At 38.5% G+C, this 14,838-nt stretch overlaps 1 protein-coding gene across 1 annotated transcript in view; it reads right to left on the bottom strand.

Annotated features, from left to right (window-relative positions):
- The window catches only part of LOC308386725 (F-BAR and double SH3 domains protein 2-like), a 44,968-nt gene that overhangs the window by 28,822 nt on the left and 1,308 nt on the right, over positions 1 to 14,838 (bottom strand). Inside the window, exons 2-3 of the mRNA XM_080866465.1 lie at positions 12,444 to 12,541; positions 7,379 to 7,424 (exon numbers count right to left, since the gene is read on the bottom strand). Of these exons, the coding sequence (XP_080722591.1) occupies positions 7,379 to 7,424; positions 12,444 to 12,541 (144 nt within the window). The remainder of the gene's footprint in view (positions 1 to 7,378; positions 7,425 to 12,443; positions 12,542 to 14,838) is intronic.

Raw genomic sequence — 14,838 nt, forward strand, 5'->3', positions numbered from 1 at the left:
CGTACAAAGTTTCAAACGACGCGTCGACTATTAAATCAGTCGTCGACGATTTTGATAGTCGACGTAATCGTGACTAGTCGACAAATCGTGGCAGCCCTAATCTTTAGCAGCAGACATATAATGTTGGAGCGACAGTATTCATATTAAAAATAATCAATGCTTTAAATAAAAAGGCTGGAGTATTAGTATTAGTTATTTATCCTACAAACATATCTGTGTGATGAGAATCTGCAGGCGAGTAGCAGCCTGAGCTACACTGAAAACTGGCATATAAGTGAAATATGAAGGAAATTCAGCATATCCAGGTCACCTTATCTGGCTTCCCTTAACCTAACATCATGAATCAGGCTAAGTGGTCACATGTAGGTGGCTATCAACTGAATAACTCAATGCAATGTTTCCCAATTTGGCTACAAGCGAGTTAAGATGGAAAAGGCGCTTTTGGCAGCAGAAACATGGATATGTCTACTGGGCTTATATTTATTTTATTGTATTCTTTTAAACAAACAAAGATAAAACTGTAATTTTAGAAAAATATTTGGCAGTATAACACATCATACAGGCTGAAAGCAGCACAGCTGCTGCAGACAAAGCAGCAGTATGACTTAGAGGGAAAGCGTATTATTAAAAATGTTGTCTAAATGTGTGTAAGCCTTAATCAGTAAGGCTGGAAAAGTGTTTGACTGTGTAAGTTAGCAGTCTTATCACAGCTCTGTCATTAAAGGCAATGGATAATCTGATGTATAATTACAATTTTTATTTTGTTAAATTAATGTTTACACGACTGTAAGATCATTTCAATCTTCCAGCTCGGTAGCATTTAACAGTCTGACACAGAGTAAAGAATAGAAAACAACATTAAAACACAGGCTTAGACTGCTTCCAAATTTAATTTAAGAGCTATGAGGCTTATAGAATAAAACTGTTTTCAAACTGCAGCCAAGAGGAGTATGAGAGGAATAAAAGAAGAAGAAGAATTCATGTTTCATGCTGATGCTCATCAGGGAAAGAACCTCTCACTATCTGCACACAGTGGTCTGAGAGATCTTCCTGGATTGGATCGATATTTTCCAGAGATTTTATTGGTCAGTAGTAGGTGGTTTTGTACCTGCTGACCTCTAATCCTGAACACAACCTGTTCCACAGCAGGTTAGGTCTGCAACAGAGCTTATCATGGCGATCTAACATGGAAAAAAGTGAGCTGCTTTCTGAAAACTGAGGGTTACACCTGAAGCTACCTTCACTAAGCCCCAATTCTTGCCTTGTACTCCAAGGCTTCGGTTTTGTCCCATGTAGGTAAACACTTGTGTGGAGAGCAGAAAAGGGAACACATTTCCCAAATTACAACCTGGGAAACAAATCTAATCTCACCCTGGACACAAATGAAAACCCAAATCTTGTCTGTTGTCTCCAGATAACAGCCTCAGGTAGCCTGTTAGTGGTGTGCTTGAAGCATTTGCTACTGTTTTCAAATGGTATGTGCAGACATTTATCTCATACAGCAATATATGAATCCCACAAAAGTAAAATAAATACCTAAAATTTATTTGTATTAATTTCATGCCAGAATCAAACTCATTATATTCAATATAGTGATGCATGTGAGAACACCAGGAGAAAAAAAAGCAGCAAAACTTCATTTATAGATCAGTTATAATAGTAATAACAGATTGGCTTCACTTCATTTAAACATCTTATTTTGTGAGGATTACCGGGCTTAAACTGGGGAACAATACCACCAGAACAGAATTTAGAGTGGATAGATCTGGGTGCAGACAAACTGACTTTCCACTTCATGTCAACATTTTCTTTTTATTTAACTCGTGCCTATCAAGAATGTGAGCCCGTCTATCCTCTCTCTGTCCACTGTGAAAAGACAGGCCCTGTCATGCGCTCCTGAGGCAGGCTAGGCCAGGACTCTGAACCCACTGGTCTTGGTGATCTTGGTGCCAAAGCTTCAAAGGCACTACAGACCAGGCCATTGTGAGCTGCAGATAGAGAGATTCGCCTACTGAGCTAGCATCGCAGACACGCCTGAATGGTGTGATGGGAAAAAGGACAGGGGAGGAGGAGGAGGGATGTGAGGATGGCAGAGGAAGAGCCACACAGAGGGGGACATTTAAATCACACCGTGTGGTCTGAATAGCAATCGGCTAATGGCTATAGCAGCTTGCAGGTGTAAGGGACCAAGAAAAAGGCGCATAAAGAAAAGAGATTTGGTAGAAAAAACTGGAAAGAGGGGGGTGTTACCAAAAGGAACAAGAAATCCAGAGACACTCTGACCCACTTTGATTCAACCATTGGCAGCGGGTCTCTAACTGATCACATAACTGAGAGGCAGCCCAACCCAGGCACACAGAACACCTTTGAACCTAATGCAGCACTCAATGAAGACATTTACTTCATTTCAGGCCTGCAACGAAAGATTAATGAGTCTGCCAAATTTACAATACATATACGAGACGATATTATTAAGTGTGTTTAGTCAACTTATTTTTCTTCTGTTTAAGGCTCATTTTTGACATGTAAAGAAGCAAAAGAGCCAACATAGAAACTTCATATGATGTTTAAACAGGTCACAAAACGTTGGACTTTTGATTACGGATGTTTTGTGCTGTGGTATTTTCTGGTATCAGTTAATCTAGGGATCATTTTCCCCATTAATTGGTTAATCCTTTAGCCTGTAAAACATCTGAAAATTTGAAAAACAGCTTATCAGATCATCTCAGAGCTCAAGGAAACGATTTCTACTTATCAAATACTCAAATAAAGGAAAATATGATGGCGTCAGTTGTCTTATTTGCCAAGTTTTGGCTGATAAATAACATAAAACTGAGAAAAATCAGATCATGCATATAGTTAGTGAAGAACAACTGATTATCATTTTGGAAACACGGACGCCATAATTTACTCCCCTACAAACAGACTGGGTTTGATTACTGTTCTCCTGTTTATGGCTCAAAGTAACATTTCATTAAGCGTCTGATCCTTTAAATCTTTGAATACAGCAAAAAATAAATGCCCGATTCCCACGCAGACATTAATCCAACCTCTTTTTTCTGTCTGATCAAACACTTAAAGCCCAAGACATTTAGCTTACTGCCATAATATTTACAAATATCAGACAAAAAAAAACCCTGAACTTTGCACACCTGAGAATCTGGAACAACTAAGTTTTTAAAAACCCAGGTGATTCATTATTAATCAAAATACTTTCTCACAGTTATCTTATAAAAGACCACCTGATGTGCTCTCATCTGACAAAGATCTGTCAAGGTCTTGTGTTTATTAAACATGCGAGGATAAAATGTTTGAAACGTTGTGGCATGCATATCCAATAAAACACACATGCACCGGGTTACTGAAGCTCATCTGCAGCCTGAGCTCAACTCTCAGCTGGATACTCACACGTTTCTATTTGAATGTCCTCTCTGCCTTTGTGTCAACAGGGATTTTTATTTAAAAGCTTTACTTCCTCTTAGTCTACCTACAGATCAGCTGATAAGTACCTTTAAATATTAATATCACATGCACATAATTTTAACAGCCTATGAGGCTATAAGCCCAAATTCATTTTGTGATGTTATAGATGAATTTATAATTGGAGACACATTAATCTATTGTTGTTCAGTGGTTTTGAAGTTTGCTATTTTCTTGGTATAGGAAAATGTATTTTATGTGAGGTGACGTTTCCTCTTTTACAATCTGTAAAGAACAATATATTTGAATGTGTGTGTGTTTTGTCCACATGACGGGTATTGAAGCTGTCTAATTCAGTGTGGCCCATACACACCTAGTACATTTAAACCTGGTTTATTAAGTCAGGCTTATTTAACAGCTTATTTAAAATACTCGTCTCTCTCAAAGAAGTTTAAATAAATATTTCTCTTAGTTCACCACAAAAATATTCACCTTCACACTACCCCGGTCCTGTTGTCATGCCTCTTACAATCAAGTTCCTCCACAAAAGTCCCCTTTTACTTCTGCATTGTTAAAAAATTGTGTGAAGCCAATCGAGCAACTATTATGTACCCACACTGGAAGTTTTGACAGCATCAATGGAGGAAATTGGTCCATAGACCTGCATTAACAATAGGGCTGCCACGATTAGTCGACTAGTCACGATTATGTCGACTATTAAAATCGTCGACGACTAATTTAATAGTCGATTCGTTTGAAGCTTTGTAAGATCACAAAGGACGCAGGAATGAGTAGTAGGATTTAAGGGTGTAATAACGGACTGAAACAGAAGATAGCAGCACTGCATGTACAAGGATGCCAGCTGCCGTTAAACCCCGAAGAAGAAGAAGCTGTGTCCCAGAATTCATAGCGCAGCCCAGCGCAGTTGTCAACAATGGCGGCAGCTAGTTAGTTTTAACTTTACTCTTATTATTCTTTCTGGGTCACAAAATAAACGTTTAACATATTTTCAGGCGAGAATGTAGCTGTGTAAACCTCAAATATCTGCTCAGTTTATCAAGACACCACATATTTTCAAAAGCTCTCCGACGTTTTCGGAGACGTCTGTTACCCACTAGCTCGATAGCTAGGCGGGGGCAAGGCTAACTAGAGCCATGAGAACACCGGACTCCCGGCAAATCGTTTTCAAACCCACCACTGTCTTTCGCTACTCAGGTTAAACATGATATATAAGTCACTTAGATAACTTAAAATGTTATTGTTTGGCTTTCTTTAGTATTTTATTTGTTCCTGAGTAAATCGGTTTGGCTAAGATTAAAGTTATAGTTTTTGCACAGCTAAATAAACTTCAAGCAGCCAGCTGATCATCAGAAGTTTGAGACGCTGGATAATATACTCCGGTGTCCTGTTATATTTTAGAAAGCAAGGAGTTTATTAAACTTCACCGAAACAATCTGCAAATTTCATTAAAAATTAATAAACTACCATCTTGTCTTTATTTTTAGTTAGCACAAACACTTCAAGCTGTAAGCTAATGATAGTTATATAAGACCAGATGCTGCTGGTGCAATAAGCTGTAGGCTGTACGTCCAATGGATGATGATCTGATTAGTCGACTAATCGCAAAAATAATCGGTGACTAGTCGACTATCAAAATAATCGTTTGTGGCAGCCCTAATTAACAACAACAACAAAAAAAAAAACCCACACAAATCAAAACTTCAAACTTTAAAGTCCAACCAATCATTGATTAATCTGGCAATAAATAAATAATTAAATAAAATCAAGCATTTATGTGCCTCAGCCAATCTGACCGGATTAAAGAATCTGCAGAGGATCCCAGTAAGTTATACTTGTAATACCTGTATTCCATTTAAAATCTTAAAGGCTGGGTAAATTACACATTTTCAGCATTACTAGACAAAAATAGGTCTTCCACTTGCGAGTGAATGTGTATAAAAGCCAAAGGTCAAGATTCACTCATTTGTACGCACATTAATTAAGGGGAGAGCTACAGGTAGGGTTGACTGATTATGGGAAAAATCTAAATCCAAATAATAAAGATTAAATGTAACTTTCTTTTCTTTTCTTTTTTTTTTGGGTCAACACAAAAATCGAGCATTAAACATTGTGATCTCAGTACTCACACCTTCTGATTGTCTCCTTGAGGATCACAAATAGGATACAGGAGACAAGGGGGTGAAACTGGCCAACAGCCAGTTAGAATGCGCTTGACTCTGTGCCAAGGACACCAACACAGCTCACACTTAAGTTATACAAAGACTGATATTGTGTAACACTGACCCCAGTACCCTGTAGCCCCGCAGTACTCCCAAAAGGATTGCCTGGGGAACCTCACAGATCCATAAAACGCATGCAAACTGTACAGTCAAACTCCTATGACCCCTCCAGGAGTTCTGCAAAGGCAATGAGCGGGATTCACATATTTCAATTAACTGAACAGCCTTGGCTGCAAGAGTGTTTTTTCCTTCTACAGAGTTTGACATAACTGATGGCCAGTAAAAAAAATAGTTTTTTGGGTCAGTGATGATGTTTCCACTAAATGCAATTATGTGAGACAAACAGCTAGATGAATGCTATTTTTCTGGCTGTCAATGCTGTCATTTAAATCAAAGGAAGCATTTCAGGTAATAAAAATCACGTTCTTATTGTCATGGTCAATGACTCCGGTCATGCAGCATTTCACTTTCATTTGAGACTGTAAAACATATTTAAGAGCATGTGTGAATAAAATTATTCACACACGCCCACACATATTATTTAAAAAAACTTATTAGCCTGTTTATCTATAGGAAAAAGCTGCTATCACAGCTGAAGTGAAGATGTTACTTTCATAGATTAACGAGGATCTGCAGCTTCTCATCTCTGACATACAGCGAGCAGCAAAGATGCAACAGCACAACTACAACAACGAACCCAGTTGGAGTGACAGAAAACACTTTTCTAGAGTCTACAACAGCTGTGGTCACAACCAAAACCTCTGTTAATAAAAAGCCAGTGGGGTTCTTAATAAAACCAACTTTTCAATGGAGTTTAAGGGAAAAGAAAAACAGTCTTTGGTTAGATTGCCACGATCACTTTCATTGGCATTTCCCTTGTAATTTTTCCAGGCTAACAGTGTCCATCCTCTCTGCAAGTCAAAAAAAGGGGCACGGAGTATTCATTTCAAAGCTTGATCAGCTTATTTTACCCAACAGTGTATGAAGTAAAAGAAATTAGCTTCTTAAACAAAAGGCTAGTAAAGTTGACATAAAATACTGACACTGCACTGTCTAGTGGAATGTTAACCAAAGCTCTGTAAGGACGATAAGCTCTTGAGCATGACAGAACAATCAGGAACAGATATATACACACTGCAGAAAAGCATTCATTTTCTCTTCTTCTGCTGATGTTCTTTCCCTTCAGCTACCAGCTGGGCTTATAAAACAGATTAATCCTGTTTCCGTTTGTTTGACTTTTCACAATAAACCTCTTGAGCACCAGACACACATGGGCAAACACACATGTAAGGTTGCTGGTTAGATAACTACAGATGAGTCCCCTCTTTTCACAGAGCTGGTGGACATTCCTCACAGGGCTGCAAGACCTGAACAGAGAGGGGATTTTCAAACATTCGACTGGCGTCTCTAGGAAGCTGCAGGCAAAAACAACAGAGCAAGGAGGAAACGAGCCAGCGGATGGCTGGTGGATGCCGTTCTTCTCTCTGTTGTGGTGTTTTTTTCTGCGGCTGGTTTCCATTCATGAGCTATCTGGCCACATGAGAACTAAAAGCTTTCTTAGGGCCACATCCTCAACCTCACTGTCATATGGTGTGTTTGGTGGGCTGCATCGTAACAAATAAACATATTTTTAGCAACAGAAATGACAAGGCAGCACAGCAGCGATGCTAACGAGCATCAGTAGTGGCGTGAAGAAGACGACAAAGAGATTTACTTACCTGGGCGTAGTCCCGCTCTATAGCTGCCCTCTTTTGGCTGAAAGTCCTAAAGAGAAGAAAAGGGAGTACATTTGTAAAACAGCACAGCACAATTATGGATAAGACAACATACAACAAATCTACTGTTTGCATCCATAAATAAAACCAGGATTGCAAAGACAATATGAGTTGTGTTTACTTGAACTTCAGATTTTCTTGCCAGTCTATACAGATTTCCAGTCAAAATGATCTTTCACTGTCATCTAATAACACACAGACATACATTGCTTTCATAGCGTGGTCAGAATGACACTTTGAGGTATATGCCTTCTTCTTGTTGAGTGTATGTACCTGTCCTTGTGGCAAAATGTTCTGGAGAGACCTACTACAGTGGGAATTACCACAAAGTATTATTGGATTTTGGATATACAAAAGAAAGAATCAGCATGGCCAATATGTTGGCTGATATTAGCTATACGCCTATATATTGGTATTATATTGGTATCCTTTCCACTAGTAAGCACTCGGCTTGGCTTGACTCGGTTTCAGTCATTTTCCATTACTACTGAGTACCACCTCAAGGTGGATGGGGTCGTCATAGCAACTAGGGCTGCCACGATTTGTCGACTAGTCACGATTACGTCGACTATCAAAATCGTCGACGACTGATTTAATAGTCGACGTGTCGTTTGAAGCTTTGTAAGATCGCAAAAGACGCAGGAATAATAGCAGGATTTAAGGGTGTAATAACGGACTGAAACAGAAGATGGCAGCACAGCATGTACAAGGATGCCAGCTGCCGTTAAACCCCGAAGAAGAAGAAGCAGCTGTGTCCCAGAATTCATAGCGCGGCCCAGCTTAGTTTCCAACAATGGCGGTAGCTAGTTAGTTTTAATATTACTCTTATTATTCTTTCTGGGTCACAAAATAAACGTTTAACATATTTTCAGGCGAGAATGTAGCTGTGTAAACCTCAAATATCGGCTCAGTTTATCAGGACACCACATATTTTCAAAAGCGCTCCGACGTTTTCGGAGACGTCTGTTACCCACTAGCTCGATAGCTAGCCGGGGGCTAGGTCACTAGCGCCGTGAGAACACCGGACTCCCGGCAAATTGTTTTCAAACCCACCACTGTCTTTCGCGACTCAGGTTAAACATATATATAAGTCACTTAGATAAATTAAAAATGTTGTTGTTTGGCTTTTTTTTTTTTTTTTTTTGTATTTTATTTGTTCCTGACTAAATCGGTTTGGCTGAGATTAAAGTTATAGTTTTTACACAGCTGAATAAACATCAAGCAGACAGCTGATTATCAGAAGTGTGAGATGCTGGAGAATATACTCCGGTGTCCTGTTATATTTTAGATAGCAAGGAGTTTATTAAACTTTACCGAAACAATCTGCAAATTTCATTAAAATTGAATAAACTATCATCTTGTCTTTATTTTTAGTTAGCACCTTAAAAGCTTAAAGCTGTAAGCTAATGATAGTTATATAAGAGCAGATGCTGCTGGTGCAATAAGCTGTAGTTTTATGTCCAGTGGATGATGATCTGATTAGTCGACTAATCGCATAAATAATCGGTGACTAGTCGACTATCAAAATAATCGTTTGTGGCAGCCCTAATAGCAACGCAGCCAAAAGTCACAACAATGGAGGACGGCAAAGCGATGGTGTACTTGCTGCTCGTTCTAAGCCTTTTTGCCAGATCGGGCGACAACAGAACGCATGCCACCGATTGGCTAGTCAGTGGCGTCACACGATGAGTCATGAGAGCGTCCTACTTTTGCAGAACACAGACTCTCTTAATATTGCACCTTAAAATCTAGAAACAATAATGTAAACATCACGTAACTTCTACTGTTGTAAGACACGTTTCTACTAGATATATCAGACAAGTTCACTCGAAAACCAAAAAAAAAAAAAAAAAGTCCAACTAGACCTGCTAATTTTAGCCACACTAACATTAGCAGACATGCAATATTTGTACACATCTGCAATTGAATGAGTTGACTGATTTCTTTCTTCAGTTTAATCGACCAGTCTCCTGTTCAAGACAAAGTGGCAACACTTGACAATAAAAGGTCCAAGAAATCATTAAGAATCTGCTGATGTAAACATATCCCACGTATCCCACACAAACCTATCCCATCTAGCATTTTTCAGGTATTTTATACCCGCATTACTAAAGTTGGGTACAGGAACCTGGTATTAGGGAGGTATTACAGACTAAAGCACTGATAATTTTTGACCTCAGTACTGAAAAATGATTGTGGATATGGTGAACTTTGTCATCCATGTGTGAAAGCAACATTCTTTTGTGATACTACACAAGAAATGGTAACATAATTGCCTGAGAAGTCATTAAACCTATATAAAGATAACAGTGGCAATAACATCAGAAACCACCAGAATCTGAAAACATACTGTGATTAAAAAAAACACTCTTAAAACCAAATGACCACGCTTCCTGATTATTCTTAAGCTTTTATTACTCCCCCCATTCCACGCCATCCCCTTAGCTGCCGCCCTCTTTCTGTGATAATTAACATGGATGTTTCTAATGACACCATCTAGAAGCCCTACATTTGTATCCTACATATCAGAGGCGCCGCTCTTTTTTTATTGCCATTTCAATTATGGTTTTCTGTGAGATGCTCGTGGAAAACCAGCACTTTTTACTCACAATAACAGGAAGTTAATCACAATTCAACTTAAGTTTATGCAAAGTCTAAGAAAAGAAGAGAGGTCAGTGCCCTGGGAAAAATTCGAGTGAAGCAAAATCATCATTAAGTCGTTAAACATGTCGAGACTTGACTTCCATGCTCCACCCTGCCTCAAAACAATCTGCTGTACTTCCTGGGAGCTTCCCTCTCTTCCTCTTCACTGCATTTCCAAGGCTCCCTTTATCTACTGACCCCCACACTTACTTCCTGCCATTTTCCCAACCAGAGCTTTTGCTGACAGCCAGACGTAATTTCAAGTTTGCTGAATCATTTCTTGTCAGTGATTGAGGAGCGACCCTTAAAAAAATCTGTACCAGCAGAGTTTCACATTGTTCCTGGCTGAGTAAAGTTGCTCACCCTCCCAGAGCGAATGGTTCAGGGTAGTCAGAACATCTGGCAGCTCTCTGTGACCTTGACTTCCAGCTGTTTGGAGGTCCACAGCTCCACCACCAACCACAGACAGGAAGCGGGGAGCCAGTAGGCTGTCAAATCTAAGGCTCATGATACAACCACAACCTTTGGCTTTTAACTTTTAAAATGCCTACGCATCTGAACACAGAGCTCTCTGTGTCACTATTTGTTTACTTGGCCCGATCCTCAGTTTTATAGACTAATCCACTTTGACTTTTGGATTTGGTTTCTTTAAAAAAGTGAAAAACAACCTTCAAATAGCCTCAGAAAAACGTAAGAAGAAATAATTGGTTTAATTTCTACTTTAAGGTGTGTAAAACGAAAACATGAGAATGATACTACAGAATAAAATCACATCATATTGTCATTTTGTAGGTAGATAATGTGCCATTATCAAGAGATTAAATAAAAAAGAAAGAGAAGATTAACAAAAACTAGTCTTTGGCTATAAATTGATTTAAATTAGTTGCAGCTTTTGGCAGAGCTAAAATGTGCTTAAATGTGTTCTGAGGGCTCAAAAAAGATGAAAAAAAGGCAAATAAGAAAAGCAACACATTTTGGCCCACCCCTCTGTGCTTCAAGAGACTGTAATTTCTAAAATGTTCATAGTATAAAAAGAAAACTTGCATCCCACAAAAAGGTCATTGTTCAGAATAAATCTGCTGATTCTGAGGAGCTTTGACTGACTTTTTATGGACACTTATTCATTCACATATTTACAACAGCACATGCCTGAATCGGCACTGAGTAATGGCTTACAGTTATGTGTTTTTGCTGTAGCCCGTACATGAAGCCAGAAGTTTGCTAACTTAGCTAAGCACAAAGCTTCACTTTGTCCAAACATAACAACAAACAGTCTAATTTTAATGCTTATAGACACCAGCTTTGACTAACCAATCCTGCGTGCCAGGAACAACTATAAGGAAAAATAAAAAAATACAATGCAAATTTGTGTTTTTAATTTAGTGCTTGAACTTGTGGTGGTAGAAGGAATCTCAGGGCATAAGAGGGACTACCAATACCAGCTGTAGAGCAAGAATGGGAGACCTGCTGGAGAAGCAGCTAAGAAGCTGAGGACCTGAGGAGTGCCATAACAGCAAATGAGCCAGATGTTAAGGAAAAAAGAGATGGGAAAGGTCACAGCAAGCTGTTTAGCCGCGACTAAACTCCCTACAATTTTTTGTTAAGTAAACGTTGAACAAATGAATTGGAGAATCATCCACATGGTGGACAATTAAGATAAACTCCATGAATTGTGATACACATAGCAGGAAAACCTGTGTCCTTGTTTCAAATATCAAGACTCTTCAGTGAGAAAATGATGTGTTTTTTGAGTATATGGTACTATATATCCCCAGACATACTTGAGCAGCCTGGTCAAATAAAGTCTGTGTGTGCAAAACACTCCTATTTCACTATTTCATACAAACTCATTTTATTTCAGTGCAGTGAGTCTTTTAGTTTCCCTCCTTTGTTGTCATTTTCATAGAGAAATATGGAGCAGAGAGCAGAGGAGAAGCTACAACCAAAGCCAAAGATTTTGACCCTTAAATACTGGAATTTAAACACACCCCAAAACTCAGGCAAGGATGTTAGAAGCTCTGTTCCCAGCAGCAGCTCTCTCGTGAATAATGCAATAGCTTCCAATTAGCAAATCATAATAAAATACCTCTTTTTCAACTGAGTGCTGTCACTTGCTGTGATCATGTTTACTGAATTTTTTGTGCTGTTTCTAAGGTTGATGGAAAAGAGCATGAGGTGTTTGGTTAATGCTTGATCTCCAGCTACTAGATTAAAAGATTCATGGCCATGTTCATGGAAATGCTCTAATTACTTTTAGAAGACGAACAGCTTTGCATATGAGGACCAGTCTGAAACTGTTTTACCTCTTCAGAAAAATCATCTTGGCATTTAATAGGTACCCTGTGATGCACCTGTGTTTGCTTACCTCAGGTCTTCGAGCAGGTCACACTCTGTCTGGTGTTTGATCTGTAATCTGCTCATCTGCTCAGCATGAATGTGTTTCAACTCCTGGGTGACCCGGACCTGAACAGGGGAACAGAATAAGGCTCATTAGAAACACCTTAAAGCTGTCTTCTTCTTCTTCTTAACCTCATACAGGTAGACCAAGGAGATTTCATCCTGCACAATCACAACAGGAGCACCTCTAGAGGGTAGATTCAGCTTAACTCATTCACTGCCAGCCATTGGCAGTGAATGAGTTAAACCCATTGACTCATTCACTGCAATTGACGGCTATAGACGTCAATGGCAGTGAATGAGTTAATTATGAGCTGATTCAGCTTAGCTCATAATTGGCATTACTGGAAGTGATAACCATCATTATCAAGCAGTACCTGCAACCAGGTGAGAATTGGTCTCTCTGGGTTTCTAATTGGATGTGAATCAAAAGACCAAGAGTCTCATTACTGACCACAAGGAGTGTTTTGAACTTGTCGTATGAATACATATGAAATGAACTTATTAATATCAACTGATTTAGAGGTTTTGTCTCATTATTTTGGTCAATTTTCCACTTTTTTATTACAACTCAAAAGTGAAAATCTGTTAAAAAAACAAAACAAATCAAAAATCAAATATGATCATTTTATTTTAACATTGTATGATGTTCAAAACAATATGCCCAGCCAAAATACAAGAAAGCAACAACAAGAAACCTGAAGCAAGATCAATGGGTTAGCAACACACGTTTGCTTAAAGTCAGCGTTTTCGGAGAGCTCTTCTTACCTGGCCAGGTCACCATGACAACTGAAAGCATAACCTACTCCGTAAGAGGTTATGTTCAGAGTTTTGGTGTAAAACCTTTTTTTTTATTTTGGGGGTGGGTGTTTAGCTTACAGCATGTTCTCAGTGTGTTATAGATTCTCTGTTGCAGGACTGCATGCAACCTGTTGAGCTGTATCTTACTAACAACACATGGAGGAATGCAGTTCTGTAAAGTTGCAGCATAAAAATGTATCGCACAGTCACTGGAATCTGCATCCATCCACTTGGTTATGCAGAAAATGAATGTTTTCATGCTTGGTTCTAATCTGCTGCAGGTCTATTTTACACAGCTGGACACATTTGTGCAACATTTCTTTCCTGATTCATTACAGCTTTATTTTTTTGTGGCGTATTGTCTTAGATCCCTATCACCAGCTCCTCTGATAATGTTTGACTGATGTAGGTGGAGAAAGTTAAACCACCATTGTGACGCCAATTACTTTCGCCCAGGGGTGTCGGTTTTGTCGAACCAGATAATGCATAATAAAGCCTGGCCATGTCGAATCTGATGTGTTTTCCAAGCTTCTAAAACACAGGCAAAAACCAAAATTTTGAAATAACCACTTCATCCTCTCACCATCAGTGCACTTCTGGATATTTAGCTGACATCTTAGGAAAAATATATATGTTCTTAACTCAAAATATAGTGTGTTTCATTCCCATCCCACATAATTCACACGATCCATCACCCCGTTTTCATTTTATAACAAAAACAAATAACTGAAAATATCATAAGTAAGTTTAATAACACGATGCTTAACACATCTTGCAATTTAATTATAAAGAAATGACTTACTGAGAGCTAGTAAAAGGTGGAGAAATTAGTTAACTATTCCAGTCATCAGGCCGAAAAGCAATCAGATATTCTGATGATCTATTTTTGTTTAGTCTGCGAGCAAAGAGAGAATAAAATAAGCAATCTAATGATACAATGTATGCTTTAAGGCATTTCTGATGGATATTTTTGATTTTTTTAATGCTTTATGGACCAAAGTACCACACAAAGGTAGCGTACTGATCAATAAAGAAATCAATGTTGTGTCTTTAGTCTAAGATAATTCTTTAGATAAACTTTTAGCTAACTAAGAGTCCAAGGAACACAAGATAGAAAGCAAAGCCTCATTAGTGTCTTGTTTGTCCAAAAATGTCAAAACAATCTGCTAATAACACAATTACAAGCAGAATTAAATTTGTTTTATTATACATTTTGTGGCTGTGTGAGAATAAATCATTGTTATTAATTAATATCTTCTTACAGATATGATTCAGTATCTTTAGGTTGATCCTTGGGCGCGAAACTATTAAGTACAATAAAAGGGAGAGCAGGCAGTGCCTTTATTCCTTCATGAGCGAGTACAGAGGCCAGGAACCTCAGCTAAAATAACATAAACTAGATAAAAAGTCGTCAAAGATGCTTTACCTTAATAAACAATTTGCAAAAACATAGAAAAAATCCAAAATAATCAACACTGCTGCCACTGTAAATTATATTTTCAAGCTATCAGTATGTTAAACGGACTGCTTGTGTAACAGTTAAAAAGTTTTTCCCTAGGGCA

The sequence above is a fragment of the Rhamphochromis sp. 'chilingali' genome (assembly GCF_963969265.1).
Source record: "Rhamphochromis sp. 'chilingali' genome assembly, chromosome: 19".
NCBI classification, from domain to species: Eukaryota; Metazoa; Chordata; class Actinopteri; order Cichliformes; family Cichlidae; genus Rhamphochromis; species Rhamphochromis sp. 'chilingali'.